Source organism: Gastrolobium bilobum, unplaced genomic scaffold (genome assembly GCF_033153095.1).
Source record: "Gastrolobium bilobum isolate Gb01-03AN ecotype WA unplaced genomic scaffold, APGP_CSIRO_Gbil_v1 utg119451, whole genome shotgun sequence".
Lineage (NCBI taxonomy): Eukaryota > Viridiplantae > Streptophyta > Magnoliopsida > Fabales > Fabaceae > Gastrolobium > Gastrolobium bilobum.
In genome coordinates this window covers 1-11,159 of record NW_026895859.1, presented here as the reverse complement: position 1 = coordinate 11,159, position 11,159 = coordinate 1, and the positions used below count along the sequence as shown (strand labels likewise).

At 40.0% G+C, this 11,159-nt stretch overlaps 1 protein-coding gene and 1 non-coding gene across 2 annotated transcripts; one reads left to right on the top strand and one right to left on the bottom strand.

The window, feature by feature from the left end:
* Positions 1 to 1,600: 1,600 nt before the first annotated feature.
* On the bottom strand, positions 1,601 to 1,707 carry LOC133296466 (small nucleolar RNA R71). The gene has a single exon (XR_009749507.1). It is a non-coding gene; the product is annotated as a small nucleolar RNA R71 (small nucleolar RNA).
* A 2,577-nt stretch (positions 1,708 to 4,284) lies between these two features.
* LOC133296465 (uncharacterized) lies at positions 4,285 to 6,442 on the top strand (the record flags this gene model as incomplete). The annotated part of the gene is made up of 5 exons (XM_061495460.1): positions 4,285 to 4,407; positions 4,534 to 4,714; positions 5,014 to 5,240; positions 5,300 to 5,634; positions 5,781 to 6,442. Coding segments are annotated over exons 1-5 (1,528 nt in total), but the record flags the coding sequence as incomplete, so codon positions are not given.
* Positions 6,443 to 11,159: the final 4,717 nt, after the last annotated feature.

The window sequence follows — 11,159 nt, the reverse complement described above, 5'->3', positions numbered from 1 at the left end:
ATATTTGGATTAGATTGATGCATGAAGATATTTTATTATTTTGGTTATGCATGTCATTTTGTGGTTCCTATGTATAGGATTTATGTAGAAGTTTCTGCTTGCGTCCAACATATGGTGTTTTCTAAGTTTAAAGAAGGAAGGAATTAATCATAAATGAGTGAAAATAGCTCATAAATGTAAGAAATATTGATTATTCCTTCTCAATCATCCTCTCACTCAATTTCTGTATTTTGACAGCAGGAAACATAAAAAAGAAGTGAAAAGAGAAAATTCCACATTGCAAGTCCCACGCAAACCGCGCGATGCATGGCGCGATCCACGCCATAAGGCAATTTTCTCCCTGTTTCACCGTGTGATTTCCATGATAGTGGCGCGATCCACGCCATAAGAAGTTTGCTCTCTGTTTCTCCGCGCGATTTGCGCGAGATTGGCGCGAATTACGTGGGCGAAACTTAATTATTTTAATATGATGCGAATTACACTAAAAAAAGCCCAATTGGAGACCAATTGGAGTAAGGGTTTCCCAAAAAGGTTTAACTTGAAAAATGATTTCTAAGGGTTTAGGATTCTAATAAAGTTAATAAGGTTAAAACAATTAAGGAATTAGGGCTTAACCAATTAAATAAAAGATGGTGGGTCGTTTGATCAATTGAATAATTAAACGTAAACGTTACTCAAAGTTAAAAGGTGGGGATCATAAAGGTGTTTGTTTCTCTATACCGCAATATTCTCTCAAATATTTTCTCAACTATTAATCTTTGTTCTTAAACTCAAAAAGAAATTGGAAACTATTTTTACAATCTTTAATTGTTCTTGTTTTTCACAAATCACAACTGTTAAATACCAATTTTATTGATCCGACAAGAAAGGAATAGTTATAATAAATTCGGTGCGTCAATCCTCGTGGAGACTCTACTCTACTCATCATTTTATTACTTGAAACGAACAGTACACTTGCCGTTTTCGCAACAAGTTTTTGGCGCCGTTGCCGGGGATTTAATACGCCAAGTTTATCAATAACTTTTGATTTTCTTGATTGGATTTTGTGTTACTAATCTGTTTGCTTTAGTTTATGCGTGGTACAGTTGATTATGAAAATTTGATCTACTATCCAGAGATAGAAAGGACTGCAAGGATATTTGGACAACTTACCAAGCAGAGGAAGCAAGCAGAAACTTCTACTTCACAATCCGAAGTAGAAACAGAGATGGCAGCTCCAAATCCACCACCGGAAGATGAGTTAATGGAATCAATTTTGGCCCCACTGTTCACAAGGCCAAACTCTAGCATCGTCAGGCCACCGATTGATGCCAACAACTATGACATCCATCCATCACTGATTACATTGGTGGAGAAAACTCAGTTTGGCGGGGAAGATTATGAAGACCCCCATGATTTCATGGACGAATTTCTCAGAATCTGTGACACTACCAAACACCATGGGGTATCAGATGATGCCATTAGACTCAGATTTTTCTCGTTTGCTGTAACCGGAAAAACTCTCAAATGGTTGAATCGACAAGCTCCCAACAGTATCAGAACATGGGACGAGTTGGCGGCCAAATTCTTTGCTGAGCACTTTTCTATGGAAAAGTACAACAAGTTGGTAAATGAGATTACCAACTTCACCCAACAATCTGGAGAGAATCTGTGTGCTGCTTGGACAAGATTTCCGGAACTGATCAGAAAATGCCCCCAATATGACTTCCCAGACACAAATAAAGTTAGAGTCTTTTATAATGGGATGACGCCAGAATCCATAATAGTTGTTAACGGTGCAGCCGGTGGAACCATAGGAAAGAAGACAACAGCTCAAACCTTAGAGCTGATTGACTTCATGGTGAGGAATGAGAATGCATCTATGGCAGTCCAACCTGTTCATCCAAAGAAAGGACTCCTGCAATTAGGGAACAATGATGCGTCATTAGCTGAGCAAAAGGTTATTTCTCATCACCTAGCCAATATGAATTCCAAGCTAGACAAGATGCAAGTCTTTACAGCACAAGTTAATTCAATTAACTGTGAGTATTGCAAAGGGGAGCATGAAACTAATGAGTGTCCAACACTCATGGGAGCTTAGCCTTTCCAAGTCAATGGAGTGTGGTATGATCCAAGACCACCATATAATTTTTAGAGGAATCAGAACAATGCTCAAGGAGGCAACTTCCAAAGAAGAATTCAAGGGAGAGGTTTGGACTACAAATCCAACAATTATCTACAACCTCATTCTCTTCCACATAAGGAGCCTTCTGAGTTGGAGGAAGCAATGCTACAGCTTTCTAAGACCACAAATGATCATATTCAGAATACTGACGCCTTCATGAATGAGACAAGAGCCTACCACAAGAACCAAGATGCTTCCATCCAGAACTTGGAGAATCAGATAGCCAATTGTCTAGGCAGCTAGCTGGAAGAAATCAAGGGCAGTTCCCAAGTGATACGGAAGTGAATCCGAAGGAACACTATAAATCCATTGTGACCAGGATTGGTATTGTGGTCACACCTCAAGAGAAACCCAAGGAGGTGAAGAAAAGCTAATGAAGAGCTAGTGCAAAAAGGTAACAGAGAGGCAAAAGAGCAACCTGCTGAAGCTCCAAAGAAGCTGACTGACTATTCTCGTTTTGAAAAACCTCCTTACCCTATGAAGCTCAAGCAGCAAGCACAGAAGTAACAATATGCCAAGTTTTTAGATATGTTTAAAAAGCTGCGTATTAGTATTCCTTTTGCTGAGGCTTTAGCAAATACGCCTAACTATGCTAAATTTATGAAAGATTTATTGTCTAGAAAGCATAAGTTGCAGGATTGTGAGACAGTAGCACTTGCTGAGGAGTGCAGTGCCATTATACAGAAGAAGTTTCCACCAAAGCTTCGAGATCCTGGGAGTAGGGGTGATAAACGAGCCAGGGGCCTTTGGCTCGGCTCGTGAAGGCCTGAGCTTACATGCCTAATATTGGTTGTTGGAACCAGGCTTAGACTTGTATAAAAGCTCGTTTAGTAAAAAGGCCTCATGCTCCAATTCAAAAGCTCGTCCTTGGATCCTCTCAGGCTGGCCTAGTATATTAATTTTTATTTTTATTTATATTTTTTATACTATTTGTAATAGCCCTCTCTCTCCTCTCAATCCATTTCACCCCTATTTTATTGGTTAAACAAACTTTTTGAATGATTTTGTTCTATATTATGTTGTTTGGATATACATTGAATTTATGAATATTTATGGAATTACTAGTGTTGTTGATTGTATATTCTGTTTGGATAAATTTTTGTTGTCTTATTTTTTTCTAACAGGCTAAATCAGGCTTTTTTTTTGCAAAAAAGGCAGGCCACAAGCCGATAATTATATTCGTAACAGGTAACAAGCTTGGTAAGGCCGACACATTTAAACACAGGTTTAGCCTTTTAAGACCAAAGCTCGGCTCGGCTCGGCCCATTAACACCCATACCTGGGAGTTTCAACATCCCAATTGTGATAGGCAACACTAATGTTGGCCGAGCACTCTGTGATCTTGGAGCAAGCATCAATCTGATGCCATTGTCAGCATGTAAGTTGTTGGGAATTTCTGAATTGAAGCCAACTATGGTATCTCTATAGCTTGTTGACTGTTCTTTAAGGAGGCCTAATGGAGTCATAGAAGATGTCCTTGTTAAAGTTGACAAGTTCATCTTCCCTGCTGATTTCATAGTGTTGGATATGGAGGAGGAAAGCGAAATACCCCTTCTGTTGGGTAGACCGTTTTTCACTACAGCTCGAGCTATGATTGATGTAGAGCAAGGGAAGCTCGAATTGAGGATGAATGATGAGACAATCACTATCAATGTTTTTGATGCTATGAAGAACTCATCTGACCAGAATGATTGCTTCAGACTTGATGTGTTTGAAGAGGTCATCAAAGAAAAAAAGCTTGATGATCAAGAGCTTGAAGAGAAGTTGAAGTCTCAAGATGAAGCTACTCCAGAAGAAGAGGTAGAAGTTGTTTTTGAGGTACTAGAAAAGAAAGAAAATAATTTAGCCACAGTGGTACCAAAAACAGAATTAAAAGAGTTACCTGAAACTCTGAAGTATGCCTTCTTGGGAGATGAAAGCAATATCCTGTCATTATCAACAAGGAGTTGTCTACGAATGAAGAGGAGAAGCTTTTGAAAGTGCTCAAAGAGCACAAGACAGCTATTGGGTGGTCTATTACTGATTTGAAGGGCATCAATCCTTCTTTCTGTACTCACAAGATTCTGATGGAAGACAATGTTAAACCTGTGAGACAGCCTTAGAGAAGACTAAACCCAACAATGAAGGAAGTAGTTCTCAAGGAAGTGATAAAGCTTATGGATGCTGGAATGATTTATCCAATTTCTGACACTGTATGGGTGAGTCCAGTACAGACAGTTCCAAAGAAAGGAGGAGTTACTGTTGTGAGAAATAAGTAGAATGAGTTAATCCCTACTAGAACCATTACTGGTTGGAGGATGTGCGTGGGCTATAGAAGACTGAATGATTCTACAAGGAAGGATCATTTTCCCCTTCCTTTTATTGATCAGATGTTGGAGAGGTTGGCCGGACATGCTTTTTACTGTTTCTTGGATGGTTATTGTGGCTATAACCAAAGTCCAGTAGCACCAGAGGATCAGGAAAAGATAGCTTTCACATGCCCCTTTGGAGTTTTTGCTTACAGAAGGATGCCATTCGACCTTTGCAATGCACCTGAAAAATTTCAAAGGTGTATGCTTTCTATTTTCTCTGATATGGTAGAAAAATGTTTAAAGGTATTTATGGTCTGTCTTCGGTTCTTGTTTTGATTCATGCTTAGTTAATTTAGCTAAGGTTTTGAAAAGATGTCAAGAAACTAATCTGGTTTTAAATTGGGAAAAGTGCCATTTTATGGTGCGGGATGGCATAGTGTTAGGTCATAAGATTTCTGAAAAACGCATTGAAGTTGATAAGGCTAAGTTAATGTGAAATTGAAAAACTTCCTCCTCCCGTTAATACTAATGGTGTGCGAAGTTTATTAGGTCATGTAGGTTTTTATCGAAGATTCATCAAAGATTTCTCAAAGATTGAAAAGTCTCTTAGCCAATTGTTGGTGAAGGAAAATAAGTTCCTCTTCGATGAAGCTTGCCTCAATGCATTTAATGTGTTGAAAGAAAAGTTTACCACAACACCTGTTCTGACGTCGCAGATTGGAATCTTCCTTTTGAACTCATGTGTGATGCGAGCGCATATGCCATGGGTGCAATACTTGGTCAGCGTAAGAACAAGTTGTTGCATGTTATTTACTATGCTAGCAAAGTTTTTAATGAGGCATAGACCAATTATGCCGCTACTGAAAAAGAGATGCTAGCAGTAGTTTATACATTAGATAAGTTTAGATCTTATTTGATAGGTTCTAAAGTGATTGTGTTTACTGACCATGCTGCTCTTAAGTATTTGATGACCGAGAAGGATGCAAAGCCACATTTGTTGCATTGGATGCTCCTATTTCAAGAGTTTAACTTGGAAATTAAAGACAAAGCTGGAGTGAAAAACAAAGTAGCTGATCACTTGTCTAGAATTCAAGACAAGAACTTACAAGAGGGACTGAAAATAGAAGTTAATGAGTTCTTTCCTGATGAGCAAGTGATGGCGGTTATTATGAGTCCATGGTCTGCAAACTTTGCAAACTACAAAGCTATTGGACTAGTGCCTCCCTTTCATGGCAGCAGAAAAAGAAATTCTTTCATGATGCAAGAAGGTATCACTGGGATAACCCTTTTCTTTATTTTCAATGTGTTGATGGTGTTATTCGTAGGTGTATTGCTGAATTTGAAGTGCCAGACATTCTATGGCATTGCTATGCATCTGACTATGGAGGACATTTTGGAGGCAACAAAACTGCACAAAAGCTGTTGCAAAGTGGATATTATTGGCTAACAATCTTCAAGGACGCACGAGAGTTTGTGGAGAAATGTGACAAGTGCCAAAGGACGGGAAACATATCCCGTAAAGATGAGATGCCCCTCAACTGCATACTGGAGGTGGAGCTGTTTGATGTTTGGGGAATTGACTTTATGGGACCATTCCCTAAGTCATATTCTAATCAATACATCTTGGTTGATGTGGACTACGTGTCCAAGTGGGTAGAAGCAGTTGCTTTACCTACTAATGATGCAAAGGTGGTAGTTTCTTTCTTACGGAAGAACATCTTCACCCGCTTTGGAGTTCCTCATGCGATCATCAGCAATGGTGGCACTCACTTTTGCAATAAGCAATTTGAAAACTTGCTTACAAAGTACGGCGTCACTCACAAGGTCGCTACACCACACCATCCTCAGACTAGTGGACAGGTAGAGATTTCAAATGGAGAGCTGAAGAGGATTTTGGAGAAGACAGTGGGCAACTCAAGGGAAGATTGGGCCAAGAAACTTGATGATGCACTCTGGGCATACAGGACCACTTTCAAAACACTAATAGGTATGTCACCATTCCAACTGGTGTATGGTAAGTCTTGTCATCTTCCTGAAGAACTAGAACATAGAGCTTTGTGGGCTATTAAATTTTCAAATTTTAAACCACCAAAAGCTACGATAAAATATTACTGCAATTAAATGAGGTAGATGAGTTTAGGTTAGTGTAACACCCTGTATGCATCCGGTTTGTTAACATTACATCGTATTAAGCTGCGCTTAATAAAAATTGCGGAATATCTTTTTATTTTCCAATTATGACGTCATAAACTTAGCCAAGTTGATTACTTAATCAATTTCATAAAAACTTCGCATGTATGTAAATTGCAATAAGACATCTACTGATAAACCTCAATATATAAATAAAGTGTGTATCTAAAATCACGGATCTACAACTCGTAATCCGGACATAATCCTGATACATTATTACAACTTCAAATAAAACAAGACATAACAAGACTGTGTGTCATGGACAATCCCCATGCTCACCAAATCAACAGCGTCTCAACAAGATGATATACAATCATAAACTGAAGCTAAAAGCATAAAACATCATGCATAACCAGCATCCAACAAGTCAGCGTAATATAACAGCAATATCTAACTCAGCTCTGGCCTCCTGCCACCTAAGGTCTCGACCTTACCTGAACCTGAAATAAGCGCCCCAAACGTGGGGTGAGATCTCTAACAGAAATCTCAGTAAGACAAGGGGTCCTCGAGGATCTTCCACCCCAAGCTCACTTACATGTGCAATATAAGTTCAAAAGCAATTTAACAATATAATTTCCAAAGTAATGCAATGCAGCAGATAATTATGTCATGTGGGTTATAACTATTCTACTAATCAGAGAAATGCCGGAATATGTCTATTACCCACACAGTACCAGCCCATGCTGTATCAGTCCATGCTGTACCCACCCCCAAAGGGCCACCCCATGGTTTTACATAAATATCATGCAGCAATTGCACTTAACAGCTCCATAGCATTTCAATAAAACGGTACATGAAGACAACATCATGCATATAACCATACCCTCATGGGACATGGTTGAACAAATAATGGCTAAGCCGAGGACACGAAAGCTTACCTTGCAAGCTCACTATCCAATGCCAAGAGTCCACACGGCTCAAGTCCAACACACAGCAGATCAAAATCTGATATGGACCAACAATTATATCAATATTCACATTCTAATATTTTACCATGATAAACTAGACATCATGAGGTTTCCAACGATATAATTTATGTCTTAATCAGAGTTGTATAACTCCGGTTATGATTTACGCAAGGTGACTGCTGCAAATAGAAATTCCAGCAATCAAAACGCGACTTAGAATAGACACTGCGATCAAATCACTGATCCAATGGCTACGAAAATTTACAGAGGTTTAACCCTATGTGTTAGATTTACATAGGTCCAGACGGAACTCAATTTGGAGCTCTGTAGCCCAAGATATCGAATTTTTACTAAAACAGGTTTGTTGCTGTCCAGACCAAAATATCGGGATATCTCCAACTGAATATCGGGATATCTGATATCCGAATATTTCCAACCAAATATCGGGATATCACATATTCGCATATTTGCAACCAAATATCTGGATATTTCGCGTCAGAATGCAGATTTTGCATTTCGCGAGATATCAATCCCAAGGGTCCATTTTTACCGATTACAAACACTTAAATATGCATTTCTAGGTGTGTTTGACATTACCCAACGTTAAGTTATCATCTTTTAGCCTTTAGATGCATCAAGGTTCCATTTTTAAGCATAAAACTCAATTTAAAGTGAAGGGACATACCCTAAGGCTTCAAAACAAAAACAAAGGCTGCTCTTGGAGCTCACAACAGTCTCCAAGGCTCTAACTTCACAGAGAAACAAAAATGGCATACAAATGTTGGTTCTTTTCTTCACAAGGTACCTTCTTGGAGCATCAAACTCCAAGAATGGGGCACCATAGCACCAAACCAGAAACTCAGCACTACAAACCTCAAAATACAGGAGCAAGAACTCAGAAACAAGGTCCTCTCACCCTCACAAGGTGGCTCACACCAAGATATGTTGATCAAGAGAAGAAACCATGATAAAAGGAGGTGTCTTTGGTAAGAAAATGGAGAAGAAATGGAGTGACAAGGTGGCTGGTCTCACAACTCAGAAAAACTCACGCTGGAGGCTCATCAAAATGACCTAGGATCATGTGCCAAGGCTATTTATAGCCACTTATGTTTTAATCACACAGTATTAACTTTAATTGCTACGCTTAGCATTTTAATCTCAAACTCAGGATTCTTAACCTACTCAATTTTACAAGAATTATCATATTTTTCTTATATTTTTCTGAGCACCTTTTCGGTACGCGCTTTTCATAGCCAGTATCAGATTCTTGCACCAGTTCTCATTATTTGGACTTGAAACTCGTTTTACAAGTCCTACATATTATTCTAGTAATTATCATGCACTTATTATAATTTTTCGGGATACTTTTTCAGTACGCATTTATACCGACTAGCAGAACCGGTATCTGCACTTTTCTTCCGAAAAGTGACTTTCAGCATTCTTAATCACTTACCATGATTATTAGAGCCTCATAATAATTATTAGGGTCAATTATGGAATCATTTCCTATTTTCTCATAATTAATTAATTAAATTCCTTAATTAACGGTGCGGGTTCTTAAATTCACCCCACCTTTTTAAGGATTTTGTCCTCAAAATCAGAAAACATATCTGTACCGAAGCACGGGATACTGCTAGAGAAGCTCGTCCTCTCGCTCCCAGGATTACCCTTCAGGAATTCTTCCCGTTCAACGTACTCTGACCGTCGAAATGATCTTGCTCCTCAGCTGCTTCTCGCCACGATCGAGAAACTTTAGTGGTCCGACGGGAGTTTTCAAGTTCTCTCGAACCTCCACAACATCCGGTTGCACCACGTGCGAAGGATCCGCTACAAACTTGCGAAGTTGAGACACGTGAAACGCGTCTTGGTTGCTGTCCATGTTCGAAGGCAAGGCAAACCGGTAGGAAACAGATCCTACTCTACCACGTAACTGGTATGGCCCAAAGAACCACGGGCTCAGTTTCCTCACTCCTAGTTCCCGAACAACATCGGTGACAGTGAAAGCTTCACAAACACGTGCTCACCCTTACCGAACTTCAGTGAACGATGCTCAACATCAACGTAGTCCTCCTGGCGACTAAGCGCCTGCATCAATTTTCCTCTGATCATCTGACCCGACAGATGGTAATCAGACAAGGTCCAAACCAAACAACTCTTTTTATCTCCAATCTCAGACCAACAGGTAGGAATTCTACACCTCCTACCAAATAGCGCCTCGTAGGGTCCCATGCCCAGGCTAGCAAGGAACACACAATCACAAAACTCTACCAATGACAGGTACCTATCTCATGCGGGGCCCTGTTCCAAGGTGCACGCCCTCGACATGTCCTCCCAGATTTGGAGGGTCCGCTCAGTCTGTCCAGCAGTCTGAGGGTGATAGGCTGTACTCAGTCTCAACTGAGTTCCAAAAGCTCTCAGCAGCGTCTCCCTGAACCGAGATGTGAACTTCGGGTCCCTAACACAGAGGATACTCTCGGGCACCCCGTGAAGACTCACGATCTCGTGAACGACAGTATGACCAACTGCTTTGATGAGAAGCTCACCTTTACCGGAAGAAAGTGGGCAGACTTAGACAATCTGTCCACGATGACCCAAAAGAGTCATTACTAACCTGGGTCTTAGGCCGACCCATCACGAAGTTCATGGAAATACTTTTCCACTTCCACAACGGTACCTCAACAGGTTGAAGCTTACCAACGGCTTCAGGTGTTCAATCTCTACCTTCAGGCAAATCAAACACTTGGACACATACACCGCTATGTCCTTCTTCAATCCACGACACACCATCTTGGTTCTTCTCCAAAAGCTCATTCTCGACTCTCAAAGTCTCAAATTCGAGAAGTGCATCCTCAAACAAATAGGTCACTGTCAGAACTCGAAGTTTCACAATGACGTCACGACGTCATCCAATTCTCTGGGATCATCAGTCATTCCCTCAATAGGGGTGACCTAACCCCACAAACTCTAATCTACACAACACTCGAGTGAGTTGGGTCCTATTCCATGACTCTATCTTCAACAAGACTAGCAATTTATAATCCCTATCCTCAAAATAAATTCATATTCATTTCAAAGTACTAAATCATAATCATGTTCAATTCCACCAATACATGTTAATTAACGAACTCATTTACATAGTAACTTACCTTAGTTCACGTACACCTGCAAAATTTTAAATTTTAATAACATAATAGCAAAAAAACTCTATGTAACGGTATACCCCACTCTCTATGATATCTGCAAAATTGAGAGTTAGTCAAAGGTGAAATAACATTGACATATATTACCACAGTTCATTGTACTCATTTCATGCTTAACACTATCCATGGTGTTAACATGCCAACTACTCATGACGCATATCAATGATCAACATAAAAACCTAGAGTCATGGAGACCACTCAACTCACAAACTACTAGTACATGCATTGCCTCGCATATACAAGACACACGTGGCCCTTGTCACCAATTCCAAGTGTTACACACTCAGTTTCCCTGAAGAGAGGTTCACACTCTCAAACAGAGCACCATCACGCTTAAGTAATGGCGTAAGGCCTCTTGCCTCAACAAAATGACCGGTGCTTCCCAAAGAGACACGCTCGGTCGGAT